This window comes from Blennius ocellaris (assembly GCF_963422515.1).
Source record: "Blennius ocellaris genome assembly, chromosome: 5".
NCBI classification, from domain to species: domain Eukaryota; kingdom Metazoa; phylum Chordata; class Actinopteri; order Blenniiformes; family Blenniidae; genus Blennius; species Blennius ocellaris.
Genome location: NC_137654.1, coordinates 21,381,805 through 21,400,115, shown reverse-complemented (window position 1 = coordinate 21,400,115; position 18,311 = coordinate 21,381,805). Strand labels below are relative to the sequence as shown.

Here is an 18,311-nt window from a genome sequence, read left to right as displayed (position 1 = left end):
TGAAAGGCGCACCAGAGGCTCATGCAAACAATGGTCCCACATAAAGGGAATAAACTGTAGTAGAGCACCGCTTTGACCGTAACACCTCCAGGGACAGCACGAGGACAGGTAACCACGGATCTGATAATTAATCACACAATAAATGAGCTTGTCTTTTAATACAAAAAAAAAATGTGATGCAAATATTGTAGAGCTGTGTTGGTTTTTTTTCCCTTTTTTTAACTGATGTGTTAAATGACATGCTGGTTGTTTCCACACTGATATCAACATTTATTTCATTGTTCTTTTGGCATGATGCTGTGTCCTTTTCCTACGATGCTGTTAAAGAGAATCCTGCTGTGTTTGAAAGCCCGTGCTGGACTTTTCTCAAGTGGTTTTCATGTTAAAGGGGCAGATGAGTCTGGATCCGAGTGTTTTATATGAGGTCTTTCTTGGAGGTTGCTGTGATGCGTTCAGGCACGCCCGGACTTTACCCCGTCATGTGATATGTGTGCGTGTCGCAGGTGCACCTTCGCTCTGAATGACTGAGAGTCTTACGGGACCCTGCGCAAGTAGGTCTGATGAACTAAGGTGTTTACTAGCTTATATCTTATGCTTACAGGCTCATACTTAACCTACTTGTTCTTTCATCGCCCGGTCCAGTGTATGATTGACTGACACGTGCCCTTTAATAACACCAATCCGCCCTCTCAACAGATAAAACCTCAGGGGTCGTTGCACCTCATTTAGCTGCAGGTAATAAAAATAAAAAAAGAGGGGAAAAAAATAAAGCTCTAAAACTGGGGTGGGTGCCTTCAGGTTCTGAGAATGACTTCACCCACAGGAAAACAATACTTTTGTCTTGACATTGACAGGAAACAGTTTTGTGAATTCGTGTGAAATTGGATCACTTGCATCAAAAATAATCAAGGATATTTTCTAGCTGATCTAATATAGAAAGCATGTGCCGTGATATAATTAACAGCCAAAATTTCTATTAGACCTAAATTCCTAGAACTGTTCCCCCACAAAAATACTTCACTGAAAGAGATGCTACAAACAGTGGAAAAATACAGTTGTTAGGAAGGTGAACAATTGAATTGTGCACTTTGTCTGACCATTTTGGATCATGCAAAAACAAGCAAAGTCTTTGTTTGCATTTTATCCAACATTTGCATGCGTCTACCCATCAAAATACAAATCCTGCTCTACTCTGTGTCGCTCAAAAGATTACAGGATGGCGATTGTCAAAGGTTACATAACCAAAATAGTATGCAGAGCATGCCTCTGACTGACTAAAATACGATGGACGATGTGACTGTGCAAAGCTAAGAGGTGTCAAAGGTGAGAGTGCATGTGTGTGCTACTACGTGCAGTGTTTAAACGACAGTTTGTCGTCAGCTTATTCGTTACCTTCCACCCTCCCCCATTTAACAGTGCAAATCCAGCAGAGGAATCTTATCAGTTTTAAATTAACTGTTGTTTTACAGCCTTTGTGCAGTCACAACGAGCTCTCTGGGCAGCCAGCAGTCTCTGAGCAGGACATGGACAAGTAGAGGAGACACATTACCCTATATGGCATTGTTATGAGCCGATACTGTTGCAGTTTACATTTCCCAGATAACAAACCTTGGTTGTCGTGAGCAGTACAGCAATTCAAGAGTTCCGCTGACAAAAAGCAATCGCAGTGTACTGTTAAATAGTAATAGTTTTTGAGATGCTTGGAAGTGTGCTGGTGATGCTGTGAGAACGGTGTCAATATGAATCATCTTGATACTGTTTGACTGTGTAACAACATCACGCCAAACCCACAAATGGGGAAATTCAATCCACGTTTCAACAGAATATATTTTCAGGTCAAACTTCCAGTAAAGAACCAGCTCAGCCTCTCTGCTCTGAAATGTCCTCCGTGCCTTCAACATGAATAAGAAGCATGAGTGTGTGCATTGTTTGTGTGTCTCATACACGCACACACCCTCATGCCCTCTGTATGTTTGTAGGCAGGGAGTTGTGGTAAGTGGAAATTTACAGTCTCCCATGTTGGTACCTGAGTTGTGTGTCACAGCGAGGCTGCGTCCAATCTCCACTTTGGATTTAATTGTCTTTAGCCAAGGGGCGGTCCATGCTGTCAGCCCCACTTCTTCTTACCCGTGTCGGCATAAAGGCATTCAGTACAGAGGAATGGTGACAGCTGAGAGAGAGGGACACTATACATAGCCGCAGCCATGAAGGAAATGTAAGTTTTCTCATTTGCTTTCCCAGATAAGGAGACTTGGGTTTTTTCATGTTCTTGTCTGTTTGTTTGTGTCTTTTGTTTATACATGAGTTTAAAAACTAGTCAAATCAAATGGTTTTTTTTTATGGTGTAAAGATGTATTTATATGCTAATGTGATGTATATATATGTTGTGACACAACTGAAGTTGACCTTTTTATAATTGTAATTTGAGATTTACATAGAAAAAAGGAAAATAATGGCTCATGCTTTCCCGTTTAGTTGATAGTGTAGAGGAGTTCCTTGTGAAGAATGTCTGGGTTTAATCCTAAGGATGGCCTTTAAAAAAAAAAAAAAAAAAAGACAGACAGACAGAAAAAAAGAAGTATTATCTGTGGGACTGAGCGCTTTCCGACACCATGCAGGCAGGTGAGAGGAGACGCAGGGCAGAATAGCGGCAAGAGAGGGGGAAAGGGATAAAAGAGAGAGGAAACAGGATGAGAGACGGCAGTGGGCAAGACCTGATCCAGTTATGTAAGAAGGTTTGAGAATGGAAAGCGGTTCAAGTTGACTTGTCGTGCATAACAGGAAGACAGAAATCCTAGAAAATGATGGGTCGCAGTGTGCGTGCAGTGCTAATGAAGTGAGAAGACACAGAGTACCCAGTAGGAATGCGAGAGTTATCAGGAGTCCTCTTTTAGTTAACGTGTTCGTCCCTGAGAGTTTTTCATCAATGTCATGATTGTTTTTATGCTCCGAGTCAGAATGCTTTGCCTTAGTGCAACTATTTATAATTGTTTCTCTTGTTCACAACAAGAGCCACAGTCATGTTGACCCTGTCAGTGGATTTTTTTTTTTTTCTTCTTCTGTACAATGTGTCCTTTTGTCAAAAACATTATGAGGAAGTACTTTATCTTGTTCTTCTCCATTTTAAACTAACTTGCAAGAAGAGGAAGCCTTTCTCACTTGCATTAGAACTAATCCAATATATTATAATTAAATGTAACTTTCGTCCTCTTTCTTTCTTTTTTTTTTTACGCCATGCATAAATAAGACTCTTTTGTGGGTCGTAGGCCGTTATTTCTGTCCCGTGGGGTTTAGTTTTCTGCTCTTTGCCTCATGCGGGGAAATGGGATACCTTAGTCAGTAATAACAAATCCTGTCTTTCTTGGAAAGGCGCTTTACATTGTAAACACTCGAGCAAACTTAAGCTGTTGGAGCTTCCTGAGAGGAGCTTCGGAAAACCAGAAGCATATCTCTCTCTCTCTCTCTAAATTTGGATCATGTCGTGCTGACTGGGTGCTGATACAGTGGCACAAGAGGGAGCTAAAGGGAAAAAAAAAAAGAAATGTTCTCTCGGATCAGGTGGGGTTTCCAAAGACTTGTATAGACCGTTCTTCACTATCCCTTCCTTTTTCTTTGGTGACAATGTGCCTCCCTCTGAGCAGAAGATCCACTCTGAGGAAAGCTAAAAACAAACAAAAACATGGTTGTGTTCTACTTCTTCTTTTAATTGTACAGGTTTTGAATGTGGCACCATATAACCACTATTTTTCAGTTTTCCTGGGGTGACTGAGGGTGATTTGTTGGATTATTTACGGAGATTAAGGAAACTCTGTGAAAAGGTGTTTTCAGGGTCTTGGAGCTCCGTTCACTTCGGTTTTACACCCCGTAGCACTGAGGTATGTTATTGTCTCATAAATGTGGGGAAATTGACACGGACTTCGTTGCACAAGATAAGCACGCTATTGTTTTCACTTTCCAAATCACTTGTTCAAGTCGAAACGGCTCGCCAAACACCTCCCCGGTGTGAATGACCTCCATGCATCAGTTGCTCAGATTAGTGAGATTACCGAGTGTTGTTCTGTATATCATGTGCGCACACAGCAAACTGTAACAGAATCAGGAGCCGGCTTTATCTCCCTAATGCTCCTTCTCTATCTCGCTAGCGTCATCCGTATCGCTGTTGTCTGTCCCTCCATTTTAATGTGTCATCCTGTCTGTTTCACATCCGCAGCATGGCACAAAAAGAGAAGCTCCAATGCCTGAAGGACTTTCATAAGGACACCCTGAAACCTTCACCTGGGAAGAGCCCAGGCACTCGGCCCGAGGACGAGGCAGAAGGCAAGGCTCCTCAGAGGGAGAAGTGGGCCAGTAAGCTCGACTTTGTCCTGTCGGTTGCAGGAGGCTTTGTCGGATTAGGAAATGTCTGGAGATTTCCATATCTTTGTTATAAAAATGGTGGAGGTAAGTAGAAGTCCCTTCAATCTTTACCGTATTGCGCCTCAAACATGACTGCTGGAGTAAAGATCATTCCCAATCTGAACCAAAGCTTGTGTGCTTTTCTTTTTCTTTTTCTTTTTTCTTTTCCAGGTGCGTTTCTCATCCCTTACACGATCTTCCTGTTCGGGGGTGGCCTGCCTGTGTTTTTCCTGGAAGTGGCACTGGGCCAGTACACATCTGAAGGAGGGATCACCTGCTGGGGCAAACTGTGTCCCATCTTCACTGGTCAGTCCAAACACAGACCTCCTCTCCCACAGAAACAGAAACAGGAGCATCACAGCATTAAACATATCTGACTCAGGATAATTTAATATTTAACACAGTGAAAAAGCCCCATTTGTCAGAGTGGGATTTTTTGCCCCAGTATTTTTTTATTTTTTATTTGCACATTGAATTCAGTTGTGTGATGTGGATGACGAGGAACACCTGTGTCAAGCTCACAGAAAGGCTGAGGCTTTGAGCGTGTCCAAATTATAATATTCACACACGTCAAAGTAAACCGTAATACGATACCAGATATTGGAAGCTGCTTTTGTATTTCATTGAAAATGGGTGTGTTTGGCTTCACGCCAATGCTTAAGTGATCACAGAAATGGTTCCACTGGTTCTTGGAGGTAAACCCGTCAGCCCTCCAAGAGAAACTATTTACTTTTATGTAAATCCTGACCAAGAGAATACACATAGAAGTAGACAGAAAAATACAAAGTTATTCTCCGTGGTGTTTTCACCAGTAAACGTGGACATTTCAGACGCCTAAGAATGGAGAATAAATACATCTATTTATTATTTTTACCTACTGGGAAAGTTGGAGGTTTTTGCTATGACACTCGTTAAGGCAGCATTTGTGCATCTCCACAATCTAAAATATGTTTTTAATTTGTATTAAGTCTACCTTATGATTGTTGGAATGAAAATAGCCAAACTTCCTTAACCAAGCCTACATAGTCTTCTGACTGTAAGCAAGCGGCAATAGTTCTAAATATGTAGCTGTGAAGTGCAGAAATAGTATCGACCTTCCAAGCATCATCACGCCTGCATGTCAGATAATATGTGATGACAACGTTGTTTGTCACTTTTCACGCCGATGCCTTAGTGGTGATATTTTTGACTCTTTCTCCTTGTCATGTGAATACTTCCTATTTAAAAATGACACTTCCCCAACTTCCTGCGTCCTCGGATGCATGTCTAAGTTGCAGATTTGGTGCACGTGTGAATGAATGACTTCTTTAGTTGCCATAGAAACAAACTGTACAATAAAAACATCGAGTTGCCTGGCAATGTGTCGAGGTGGTGTGTGTGAACGTGTGTTGCCATGTGGCAATGTGTCTTGTTTGACTCTATGAGCGATTATAAATACTTGTTTGTCTTGTGTGACAGTGTTGCCACAGTCACATTCCCTCACAAGTTCCTTGTCTCCACAAGCCTCTGAGATTCCAAAGACACACTTGGCCTTCTCACTGCTCTTGCATGCGAACCTATACATTGGATTGACGACCGTAGACAAGTCGAGGCACCACACCCTTGACAGCTGTTGTGGCGGCCTTACTGGTGGTTAAATGAGAGCGGGGGGCTTCACATGAAAAGGGAGGAAACCGCACGGCAACTGATCGCGAGCAGCTGCAGATGCTGCCCGCCGTTCGAAGAACGCTGATGTTGCCGTCTGTCCATCTGCTGCGGTGTCTGGCCCAGTGGAGAGAAAGTCCACAACTTACCGGTCACATATGGCACCATTGTCTCCTCGCACCTTCACACCTCCTTTTTGTGACTGGGTAAATCCATAACTTGACGCACAGTTCAGCAGCTCCTGGTTTGAGTTTGCATGTACACAGCTGTCACAGCATTGACGAGTCTATCACTCTGCAATCGGAATGCGGGAATGAGGGAATGAGGTGGTGGGGGCGATAGAGATGATGACTTTAAAAATATCCCCAAGCAGTGGAAGAGTACCAGGGATTTCTGAGTCCAGGTTCGTAGCAAAGTCATCTAAAAATAGCTTAAAAACACTAAGGACATTATAACAGTCGATAGGCGAATCAAGCTTAGGATATTTCCTCTCATTTTGAAACCAGCTTACTTTTAAGGTTTAAAGAAAGGCGTCATGTTTACGTCTGATTCCATCTCAGTCTCGCTAAGTGATATGGTGTGATCAGAAATGTAGTTTACTACATATGCAAGTGGCACCCAACTTTAACATACTGCAAGAGAATTCAGCTTAAGCAGCTGTTAAATGGAAATAATCATTCCCATGGATCACAGTTTTAATTATTGTGGCTGCTTGTAGTAATAAACCCAGAGTCATTTTTCATCTCGAGTCTCATGAGATCTGCCGAGCTTTTCAAGTCATTGTTTGAATTTCCTGCTTTTGTTCACCTACAATGTGCTTTTCAAAGGTGTTTCTCGCCACCGAAGACTGCATCAAACAGCCGAGAGGTTGAGTAATCAAGCTGCCAGCTGGCTAACAATGTGGATTATTTAGTAGGTTTCTAGATTTCTGTTGGGCACCACAAATGGAGCCAGAGGGATATTGAATACTGGAAATATAATCATCAAGGGGCCAAAGGCAGCTGCTTTTGTGTCTGCAGATTTAACGGAGGCAACTGGTGGTTATAGGAGCCATACGAACAGATTGTTTCAGGAAGGCTGCCTTTTACTCTGGTAGCTTTCAGTGTTGCCTCATGGAAAGTCTCACAGACTACAAGAAACTTGTTTTTTTTTATGTTGTTCTCTCACTTCCCAAAAATGCAGCGTGTTCAGTTAGTGAATGCCATTGTGTCACCCAAGCTCCTAAATCACCTCAGACTTTAAAGGTAACCGTGCTGATATTTTCAACCTCATCCTGAAATCTGCCCCTTCTCTCTGGTTTTGTCTGCAGGTATCGGTTATGCTTCTATTGTGATCGTGTCCTTGTTGAACATCTACTACATCGTGATCTTGGCCTGGGGACTCTACTACCTGTTTCAGTGCTTTCAGCCAGAGCTCCCCTGGGCAAAATGCAAGCAGCCGTGGAACACAGAGCACTGTATAGAGGACACAGTGCGCAAGAACAAGACACTCTGGCTGGCAGCCAACATTACCAACTTCACCTCCCCCGTCACCGAGTTCTGGGAGTGAGTATCCGCCAGCGGCTTGCCCAACTTCCTCTTTCTGACTATGCCAAAGTGCCCTCTTTATCTCAGTTGCTTAAATGTGTTTGAACAAGCACAATTCATGCAAAAGGTAAAGTTTACATTTATGCAGTACCAGTTCTCCAACTCTGTATTGTAGAGTCTTATTTGTACTGTACTTTCAATGTCAACATTGCAGTTCAAAGTTCAGAAATTCATCAAAAAACAAAAAAAAAACAATCTTTCATTCTTATGCTCATTCGAATGGTAGGATGTGTGAATCTGATCAAATTAAGTGGTAACAAAGAGCATTAAAGGGTGAATACTTTGAAGACTTTCCAAACAGCTGCAGAATACTGGAGAAAGACCCAATCATGATTGTTTATGATGCATTTAATTGTGCTTTTAATAGACTTCATGTGGATGTGGTCACATGACAGACATTATATACCATAACCTCCTCTATTTCCAGCCCCATTAACTGTTGTTAACCTGTCACGTGCACTTGGTTCTTCACAGACGCAACGTCCTGAGCATCTCCTCTGGAATTGAGGACATCGGGCCCCTGAAGTGGGACTTGGCCCTCTGTCTCCTGGCAGTATGGGTTATCTGCTTCTTCTGTATCTGGAAGGGAGTCAAGTCCACTGGGAAAGTGAGTGCTGAGGCGAAGACGCTTCCTGTCCTTATTGTGCTGCCTCGTCTTTCATTTTTTTTATCCACATGTCCAGAAATAAGGTTGAGTTTAAGACACGAGTCACCGCTTTATCATTAAAGTCTATTGGCTGTAAACATTTTACTGCCACAGCTTTGAACAGAGTCGACACAGGAAAAATGACAATTCATTTTATGTTTCTGTCTATTTGCAAAGCTTATCATCGTAACAAATCTGCCTTAAGTGTTTAATCTTTAACCAGAAGAGGACATGATGTGACGAGTGTTTATCTGATGTGCAGCCAACATATACGTAGACTTCTCTGAAAAGATTTAACACAGCGAAAAATAATCACACTGTACACACAGTGCCTCTTTTGTTCTACATTTAGATAAATGTGACTTGGATATGAGAATCTGAATAGAACTTGCTGTTTATTCCTTATTTCTAACCAGTCACATGTTTGTTTATCGCTGTGTTTTTACCCCGTTTTCCGCAGGTGGTGTACATAACAGCCACTTTTCCATTCGTGATGCTTATTGTACTGCTGGTGCGTGGCGTGACTCTGCCCGGAGCAGCTGAAGGAATCAAATTTTACCTTTACCCAAATGTGACCCGCTTAAAGGACCCGGAGGTACGATCCCAAAGCACATCCTATCCTTGCCTGCATCATCAGTCATATGATGAGCATTTCTTCTCAATGCAACTCTGAATTTGAAACAAAATGACAAAAAAATTTAAAATTAAATGACAGGAAGTAGCTCAGGGGAGTATGACGGTTTTACAGTTAACAGAATACGACTTGATTGCTCTCGCCCCATAGCAAAGTCCTGAAGATAGTTCGGACCGACTGATTGATGAATAACTTTTGTCGCTCATTTAGATACAACAGGATTTCAGCAAAGAGCTTTATAAAAATATAAAGGCACACGCATATCACTTAACACCAGTAAAGACAAAAACAATAAAAATGTAAAATAAATCATTTGAAGTTATGGACAAACCACAACAGTGTGTGGAGTAACTTTCTAATGGGAATGAAGTGCTTTAGGTTCAATCTCAGAATAAAAACGTCCTGAATCTACCTCATTCCTGTTAAATGTTATTCTGGCTCACTTGACATGAATAGATTTTATAGATTTGAATGCTTGTAAACTATATAAAAAAAAAAAAAAAAAAAGCCTAAGTAATACATTGGACTGAAAATGTACATGCTAATTGAGTCCAGTTTTATTCAAAGTCTGTCAATTACAGCAATTCCCTTTTACAGCTCTCGACATTAAAATCTTTACAGCCGAAATCCATTTGTTAGCTATATGACATATTCTAATACAAACTTTACCCTCCAATCTGATAATTGGTTCACTCCTCAGGTGTGGATCGATGCAGGAACCCAGATCTTCTTCTCCTACGCCATCTGTCTGGGAGCCATGACGTCTCTGGGGAGCTACAACAAATACAAGTACAACTGCTACAGGTGAGCGGTGTTTCTGACGGGAGGGGGGGTGACAGCAGGACTGTTGTAGTGACAGCAACTCGTGTCAGAGACGGTTGCGTGAAAGAAAAAAAAAAAAAAAAAAAAAGGAAAATGGGAACTTCGGTTCCACTTGTGTTCATTAACAACCTCCATGACATATGTGTGACATAGGGACTGTTTGCTGCTGGGAGGCCTCAACAGCGGTACCAGTTTTGTGTCTGGCTTCGCAATATTTTCCGTCCTGGGCTTCATGGCACAAGAACAAGGGGTGGACATTGCCGATGTGGCAGAGTCAGGTACGAGGGTCCAAGGTGATGGCGGCAGTGATGGTGGGCGCTGCTGTCAAAAAAAAAAAAAGAAAGAGAAAGAGAAAAAAAAAAAGAGAGGCAATTGGCATATTTGACACAAAAAACGCTGTAGTATCGGCAATTGCGCACTCCTTGAGTAAAAGCAGAAGGGCTGAATTGTTCAGTGTGATACATGTTCCACGAGTTCTGAGGACAGGTCACATCGCATTGGTCAAGTGCTGTTTGCTTTCAGCTGCATAATGAACTGGAGATAACTGGAGTTCCTGCACTGAGCCATCATCATTACTTCAGGTGTTCAATGGCACCAGATGTCCACATGTCCCACAATCAACTGCTTCATTTCCTTTAGTAGCTCCCCACATGTTCCTGACAGAGGCACATTGCTGAGCGGATTGGCGTCGTACTGTTTGACATTACTATGTGCACTGGCACCCTGAGGAGATATTTGTGACCAGTTCGGTGAACCACATGCGGATCCCCCGAGGCGGACGCCACCGGTCTTGGTTCTCTCTTCTTTTGTCTATGTGGACTTTAAATGACATGTCTTTTTTTTTTAGCATGCTCGCTGTGTTCACTTCAAATTAAACTGTTGCTATGCTGAATTTCATCACATGAGCTCAAACTAGTCAAATGACTAATAGAGTAAACCTGTAATGGCATGTTCAATTGTACATGTCTATGAAAACGGAATCAAACTGATTAAATGAAAGCATATTATTTCAATTTGTAGAAGCTGTTGAGCTGCTGAATTGATTTCTGACTGTCTGACGCTTTTATGAGATCCTGTTGAAGTGGTTCATGGCTCTGTATAAAATCTCCAAACTATGTGCTGTTTAGATTACACTCAGCTGTGTTGTAGGTGCATAGTGTGAGCCCCAAAGTGCAGGAGAGCATCTACATTGAAAAGTTATGTGCAGAATGAACAATTCACCATCATGTGAAATAAGCCATCTATGAGATAGTATAGACAGATCCCATAAATGTTAGCTGTTGCTGAATTGTTTTGATTATTTTGAGAACTTGAAGAACAGTCTCCATTTTTTGTATCACGTCCAGTGCAGTTGTAGTTTGTCCTGTAAGTAAACATACAGGAGAACCTATTGCATGGAAAGAGCCCTCTAAAGAGGACTTTTCTTTTCCTAGAACTGATCAAAACTTCTGGCCACTGAAGAATGTATTATTTATCTTGGTTCTCCTCTGCTGGCCACGCTGGAGTTTATTTTCTGCTCAGTCTTTCTAGCTCAGCCTTTCCCATCCCCTTTCAGTGTGACGTCCAAAAGTGAAGTCCGATAGAAATATTAAGTCTATCTTCTGTCCCCTCTCCCCATCCCCTCTCTGTTCTCCTTCCAGGTCCCGGCTTGGCCTTCATTGCCTACCCTAAAGCAGTGTCCATGATGCCGATGCCAACCCTGTGGGCCATCCTCTTCTTCATCATGCTGCTGCTCCTGGGGCTCGACAGCCAGGTGGGTGTGTTGCCACGGTGGTCTCCAGCTACATACAGCGTCCATTACTTTTAGACACGCCCCTCAGAGGTCCCTTGAGTTTGTTGGCTCCTGCCAGTATTAACGTGTAAAACACATTGAGTGTCTCTCTCTGATCCATATCTGCCATCTCCAAGATATCGGATAACTGGCAGACAAGAAAAGCAGTCTGCTCCCACAAAAGGCATTTTACTACTGCCCTTGGCTGCAGTGTGTCAGCATTATAGCTCCTTTAACTGCCTTCCGGTGCCAACAATCAAGATGGCGGGTCATTTTCCAGCATTAAGTTAGTAAAAGTCATTATAATAGCATGCATGCAACCCATACAGCTTTGATATGAGGCAGAGCTTTGATTAAGATGAGATAATCTAAGTAGACAAAACACAAGTGGTCCACCAAGGGATTCTCCAGCTGGATCACATTTCCTGCCTCCAAGTGTAATTCTACTCCTGTGCTAACTCAGTCGTGCACATGGCCGGCTACTCTTCTCAGCCAAGTGTCCTCAGTCCATCAGTCCGACGCTCTAAATTTGAGTGCATGTAAATTCTCATGCAAGTGGAGCTATTTCCATGAGAGAAATGGTGCCTGTGTGGGTGCATTTATTTTTTCCAACCATAAATCTCCTGCAGATCGTTGGTCCTGAATGCTTTATATTGTCGACATCGCTCACACATACATGCCACCGTTATGTAAGAGGTTTTTGTTTGCCATTGCTCAACAAAGAAGTATGTTCTTGGAACATGAAGACACGGTAATTTGCTGAATAGAAGCAGTTTCATATGATTTTACGGTGACATTTTGTGGTATGAAGGGGAAAAAACCGAGGGAGACGGGGGGAGGGAGCTACAGACATGGAGTGAGGGACAGTAACGCAACTGTTGTTTTGTTTCTGTTGTGTCTTGGTAGCAACAAGCCAGTGTTGCAGAGAGAAGCCTTGTTTAAATTCTCATTACAGCCCAACAAAGACGGCTCTTATTCTCTAATCACTGGTTTGTAGAAGCAGAACAAGAGCTGCTTGCTTGAACTCGGAAAGAGACATTGACTTTTTTTTTTTTTTTGTCCTCTGAGAACTTAATGGTTGTTTTTGTCCTCACAGTTTGTTGAAGTGGAAGGACAGATCACCTCTATTGTGGATCTGTATCCAGAACTTCTCAGGAAAGGTTACCGGCGAGAGATCTTCATCGCCGTGATGTGTTTCATGAGCTATCTCCTGGGACTCGCCATGGTGACCCACGTAAGTCTCACGGTTACTCCATCAAACATCTGCTGCCCGTCGTGTTTAGAAAAGGAAGCGAGTCTCTGTACATTCGGATCAACGGCGGAGATGACGCCACACGTTTTCCCACACGCCTGTACACTGCTGTATTGTTGCAACCAAATATGGCCTCCCAACACGATCAGTGCTCCCATCTTGCGCGTGCGATTGGACAGTTTGGAATGCCGTTTTCCATTAAGCAGTGAGCCGTGACGTCTTAACACCTGTTGAACTTTGCCTCTGTTGGTCAGATGCCAGCATTCTTGTGTCCTGCTCTCAAAATCCCCTCCCACCATGCTTTAATCCCTTCTTCTATCTCTGCCGCTTTCCGTCCTGCCACACACATCAAAGGGATAATTAATGAAGCTTTTTGTTTCTTCATTTTCCAGGGTGGCATGTATGTGTTTCAACTCTTCGACTACTATGCAGCCAGTGGTGTGTGCCTTTTGTGGGTTGCATTCTTCGAATGCATCGCTGTCGCCTGGGTTTATGGTAAGTGGGAATGATTCGTGTGTGTGTGTGTGTGATGGCTTTCTGTAGTTGTGTATCACTTTCCAAAGTAATGATCCAGAAGAATTGGGTGTAAAGGCCCAAGTCATCTCGTAGTTGTGCACAAAGGTGCCCTTGTGGTGTTTTTTTGAACACCTCGGTAATAAATAAGTTTAACTGCAGGGGTGTGTTGAGGTGGTGGGGAGGTGGCGATGGAGCTAGTCCCCCACTCGGTTGTGATTGGCCATCCAGAGCTGACGCCCACCGGATCACCCCCCCATTGTCAAAGAATAAAACCAGGTTTAAAAAAATATCCCTTTAATATGACTTTATATTGACTCTGCAGATGTGTTTAAATCACACAGAACTTATTCACACTGTATTTTTCTTACTGGACAATATAGATCCTGTTTCTTAAATCACTGATTCCAAGCATGACAGTTGGAACCTCTCAAGGAGTTAAAAACTGCTAACTGTACTGTTGCTGTTAGAAGCCCTGAATCTAAAAAGTGGTTTCTCTTTTGTCCGAAATCAGATTTATGTTTAAATGATTTGATACTAACCTACTGAACCATTATTAAGGGAATTTCAGGTTTGGTCTGTTAGAAGCGTTTAAGTTGTATAGGCTTCATTGATAGGTTTTAGAATGAAAGACCACAGAGAAGCTTCAAGTCCTTACAACCTAAAACCAGATTCACAATAATGTTCAGCCATTTTGCTGGAAAATACAAATGAAAAGCATGTTACTTTTTCTTCCTGATGTTTTTCTCAATTTCGCATCATTGTAGATTTAATTTTAGATATTGTGTCCAGTTGTCATGGACATTTTACCAACTCCTTCATCAGAAAACCTGTTACATTGTAGGCTAATGTTTATGTATCTTACTTATCGTCAAAAAAGTACTTAGAATAATGATATTTAACCCAATGTGATTTATTGCAAAGTTCTGTCCTATTTACAGTATTACTTCTTATTGAACTTTAATACAGATGTGGTAGTTTTAAGAGTTACTTCATTTTTTTCAGCTCACATGCCCATGTTGAGGATAGTATTTAGACATTTTTAGATTGCCGTTCATATATGGGTATTTAAATAAGTAAAAATAGAGTTCATAGTAGTGTAAAGATAACTTGTACAAAGGATCACGGTCACAAATGTGTTGCTCAGCCCACTTCATGCGGATGCAATCAATACTTGGCCCATAAATATCACCTACTACCTACTAAGATAGTGACAGGAGACAAAACAAGACTGTTTATTCTATACATATGTATATCTAAGTAGTACATGGCCCAGTGGAACTGAAGACTGTGGTTTATGGATGACAACACAGATAAGGCCCCATAAACCTGCTGATTTGTGCTGGTATAAAGGTTATGCCCGCCAAGATTCACTTTACAGGATCATTTTCACCCCTTTCATCTTCTCTTCTCCTTGTGATTTGTAGGAGTTGATAATTTCTACGATGCAGTTGAGGACATGATTGGCTACAGACCAAACCCCTGGATGAAATGGAGCTGGTTGGTCATCACGCCTGTTCTCTGCATGGTGAGAGCTCAGCGCTTCACATGTCGTCGCATGCAAACTGTTGTCATCTCCAGCTCACGTGAGCCCATCTAACATGTGGTTGTTTCACAGGGTTGCTTCATCTTCTCCCTTGTGAAGTACAAGCCGTTGACCTACAACAAGGTGTATGAGTACCCTGACTGGGCCATCGGCCTGGGCTGGGGTCTGGCCCTTTGCTCCATGATTTGCATCCCGATGGTGATGGTCATAAAGATTCTACAGTCTGAGGGACCTCTGATCGAGGTGAGCTGGCATGACGACTTCTTTACGAAGCACACATTTATGCCGCATTGGATGCATTTCCTTGAAGAAAGTTGCTCAAGCTTTTATCGTTTGGTTTGGCATGAAGAAAGTTGACTATACCGGAAAGCATCTGCATAAGAAAATGCTTCAACATTTATAGTTGAAACTGAAAATTGAGAACCAAAAACTACAAGTTTAAACAACAATATTGCTTAAATTAATAGTGAGCTGAATTTGTAAGACAAAGTTGTTAGTAATGGTGAGTTTGATCAGTTTTCTTGGACATTGTAATTCTTTGAATATTAATTTAGTTTTCTATGAGATCCTTCAACTATCACAATAATATATGACACATTTATGTTATTTGCAATCAAAAACAACAAATTGAATGACCTCTCTGTGGTAGGAAGGTGGTCCTTTCACTGGGTTATGTGCTGAATAACAATGTCCTCTACTCCTGAGCTTTATACTAAGTGCCAATTGAAAGGTTGCTATATCTTTATGATAAATGAGTAAAGCTAATCTTCTCACAAGGCATATTTCTCAAAACACCTCTGAGCCTGGGGGAGAGTCTTATCTAAGAGCTTGCATTTAGTTTATATATGCATGTTCATTTTATATTGTGCAGTTCTATTCCACAAAACGGCAGCACAGGAAAATGATCATGTTGCTTGCAAAATGTGAACACTCAGCCAGGCCAACATCAGATTTGAGGAGACATGAGATCTGTGTGAGAAACAGGCTGAGACAGACGAAGTGTGAGTCCATGTCCTCTTAGTGGTATTAAACAAAAAAAACAACAGCTGCTTGAACGCCACAGTCCCATCATAAAAACAATATTTAGTCTTCTTCTATTCAGGGAGGTCTTATATTGTGAGCGGTACTATAAGAGATACTCTCTCTGCGTCAACATGGTCTGTGCTGATGTTGAGAGTCGCTCCAGTTTCCTGATTATAATTAACCTGATTTCTGCCCTCCTTCCCCTCAGAGGATCAAAGCGGTGGCCGCCCCAGCCAAGTCGGGCGTGAGCTCTCGCCCCAAAGAGTACAACGTGAAGGGCAACGAGCTGACGCTGCCCCTGGATCCGAACGGGAACAATGGCTTGACGAAGCCCACCCACACCATTGTAGAAACGACGATGTGAGCGCTCTCTGTGAGAGGAATACGATTGATGTGCTTTCTGTGTTATCATCCTATTTGCTAACTTTGATAATGGTAGGTTTACATTGTCCAGTATATACACGTTAGATACTCTGGTTTGATTTCTATGAAGAGAGTTATATATTACTGTTGTAATTTTTCTTCTCTTGTAATTTTTTTTTTTACTATATTGATATTGTCGATGTTACAGATGTTGCTGTAGTTGTCACTGATTTTGTTTAGGCAGTATTTTGAGATAGAAAATGTTCACTGTTTACTACCTTTCTTTTGATTCCGGGGAAATGAGGTATTTGCCTTTTTTTTTTTTTTTTTTTAATTAATGTGATGGAATAAAAGAGTAAAATGTCACTTATCAGAAATTCAGTAAACTAAATAAGTAATTAACCATGAAAACGGTAGAAAATGTCTAAACACCCTCACGTGATTGTGGCAGTTGTGTTGCCCCTGCTATCTTTATTATAATCTCTTGTTTTTCATCCCACAATGAAAATGAATGTACCTCCGCGAGCGGCGGAAGCAAGTCATCTGCATCTGAGAGCGTTTAGAGCCATGACACGTGGCAATATGCAGTGTATAGAGTTAACCTTTTGCTTTACAACCTTTTGAGTTACGAGTTGAACAAGGCCTTGGCCAAATACTGTGAGAAATGCATTCATGTGACCGCGGACGACAGCTGAGACAAAATACTGAAAACCAGCTAAGAGAAATGTGAGGAGTAAAGGGAAATGGCATTTTTAGAGTATTTGTACACTGCCTGTGTGACTACTATAGTCAGTCCCAGTGCATTTATCAAAACCTCTCTTTGCACTTTATATGTTGTTTCAACTGTTATGTAGTATTTGTTTTTATTGCTGCTGCAAAGCATTGCAGATACAATTGCAACACAATATCAGAAGGAAATATTTTTAGCTTCTAACTTTTTGATATGGTAAACTTTGGTATACAGTGTCTAGTCTCTTTGCTAAGACAATGACAAATTAGACTACAATTCTGATGTCAAATATTCTGATTTGTAATGATTAATAGAATCTGTGAGAACATAATTTAAATGCAAAACAAAACAAAAAAAATCGACTTTTTCTAAACTTCGTCACGGCTCTCTTGGCAATCTGCAAACCTGCTCCGCAAAACTACCACTGGATTCTAATTTCTAATGTTGGGTTACATTTGTATTGTAGAATTTGAATTGTTTGTAATTCACATATGCCTTTTTGTAACAATTTTATACTGTACATCATCTGAACACCACCACTGACTCATTACTTTATTGAAATCTCACCATTGTTGTTTTCTAATCAGCTGTTGTGAGCCAAGATGACATTTTTCAGTGTGCAATAATGGAACGAGGCATCATTCAAAACACGCTATGACGGTCACAAAACAACTCGCATGGAGTTCAAAACAATAAATCTGAATGATATCCCTGAAGCATGTGCAGGAGTCACCTCTGTACTGTGCTAATTTCTCCACAAAAACCGAGATGGAAAATTTAAATGTACCAAAGTATTTTTGTCTCAGTTTTCCCCCTTTGAGGTGCACATTGCATCAATCCATTATAGAATAAACATACTTTTCTTTGGATTTATGTGTTGCTGTCTTTTTTTTTCTTCACCATCAGTGCTGGATGAGTATGTTACACTATATTAGTTTATACAAATGTGTCAGTCCATGAAGTTCAGAAGGAGACTTTCAATGGATTTGAAGTTTGTCTTAAAAGTCCCATATTATAGTTTTTCAACAATATCCAACGATCCAACAACATTGTTTTCAAAGTGTTTTGCCCCAAATCCAGGCTTGGTCTTGGATTTCAGTCAGTCTAAAAGTCCCTCTGGTGAGCTCTACTGAGGACAGACTGTTTCTGTTCCTTTAAATGCTAATGAGCTGTGTCTGTCCACTCATACTTCATGTGCCCACTCATAATTTTAGAGGACAGAGATCATCCGCCAGTGGGAGAGTCAAAGGGAGTATCCACTTCTAGAGGGACTGGTTAGTTCCCCAGATGATGTCATGAAGAAAGACATCTTTTTATTTGCTAAAAAGGTGGAGCAAGCCAGTGAGGGAGGTGACAGACTTCATACTCATACTTACTTCTAATACA

General features: G+C 41.5%; 1 protein-coding gene across 2 annotated transcripts; it reads left to right on the top strand.

Annotated features, from left to right (window-relative positions):
- LOC308130106 (sodium- and chloride-dependent taurine transporter-like) lies at positions 1 to 17,794 on the top strand. 2 transcript variants are annotated; one of them, XM_080496299.1, is made up of 14 exons: positions 1 to 108; positions 4,211 to 4,440; positions 4,567 to 4,701; positions 7,349 to 7,583; positions 8,100 to 8,232; positions 8,732 to 8,866; positions 9,606 to 9,709; positions 9,881 to 10,005; positions 11,368 to 11,480; positions 12,595 to 12,732; positions 13,143 to 13,245; positions 14,691 to 14,791; positions 14,882 to 15,052; positions 16,041 to 17,794. In XM_080496299.1, the coding sequence occupies exons 2-14, from the start codon at positions 4,212 to 4,214 to the stop codon at positions 16,194 to 16,196; spliced, it is 1,878 nt and encodes a 625-aa protein (XP_080352425.1). In that variant the 5' UTR covers positions 1 to 108; position 4,211; the 3' UTR covers positions 16,197 to 17,794. The 2 variants fall into 2 exon arrangements, with proteins under 2 accessions (XP_080352425.1, XP_080352424.1); XM_080496298.1 differs by lacking the exon at positions 1 to 108 and adding an exon at positions 2,124 to 2,215.
- The last annotated feature ends 517 nt before the right edge of the window (positions 17,795 to 18,311 follow it).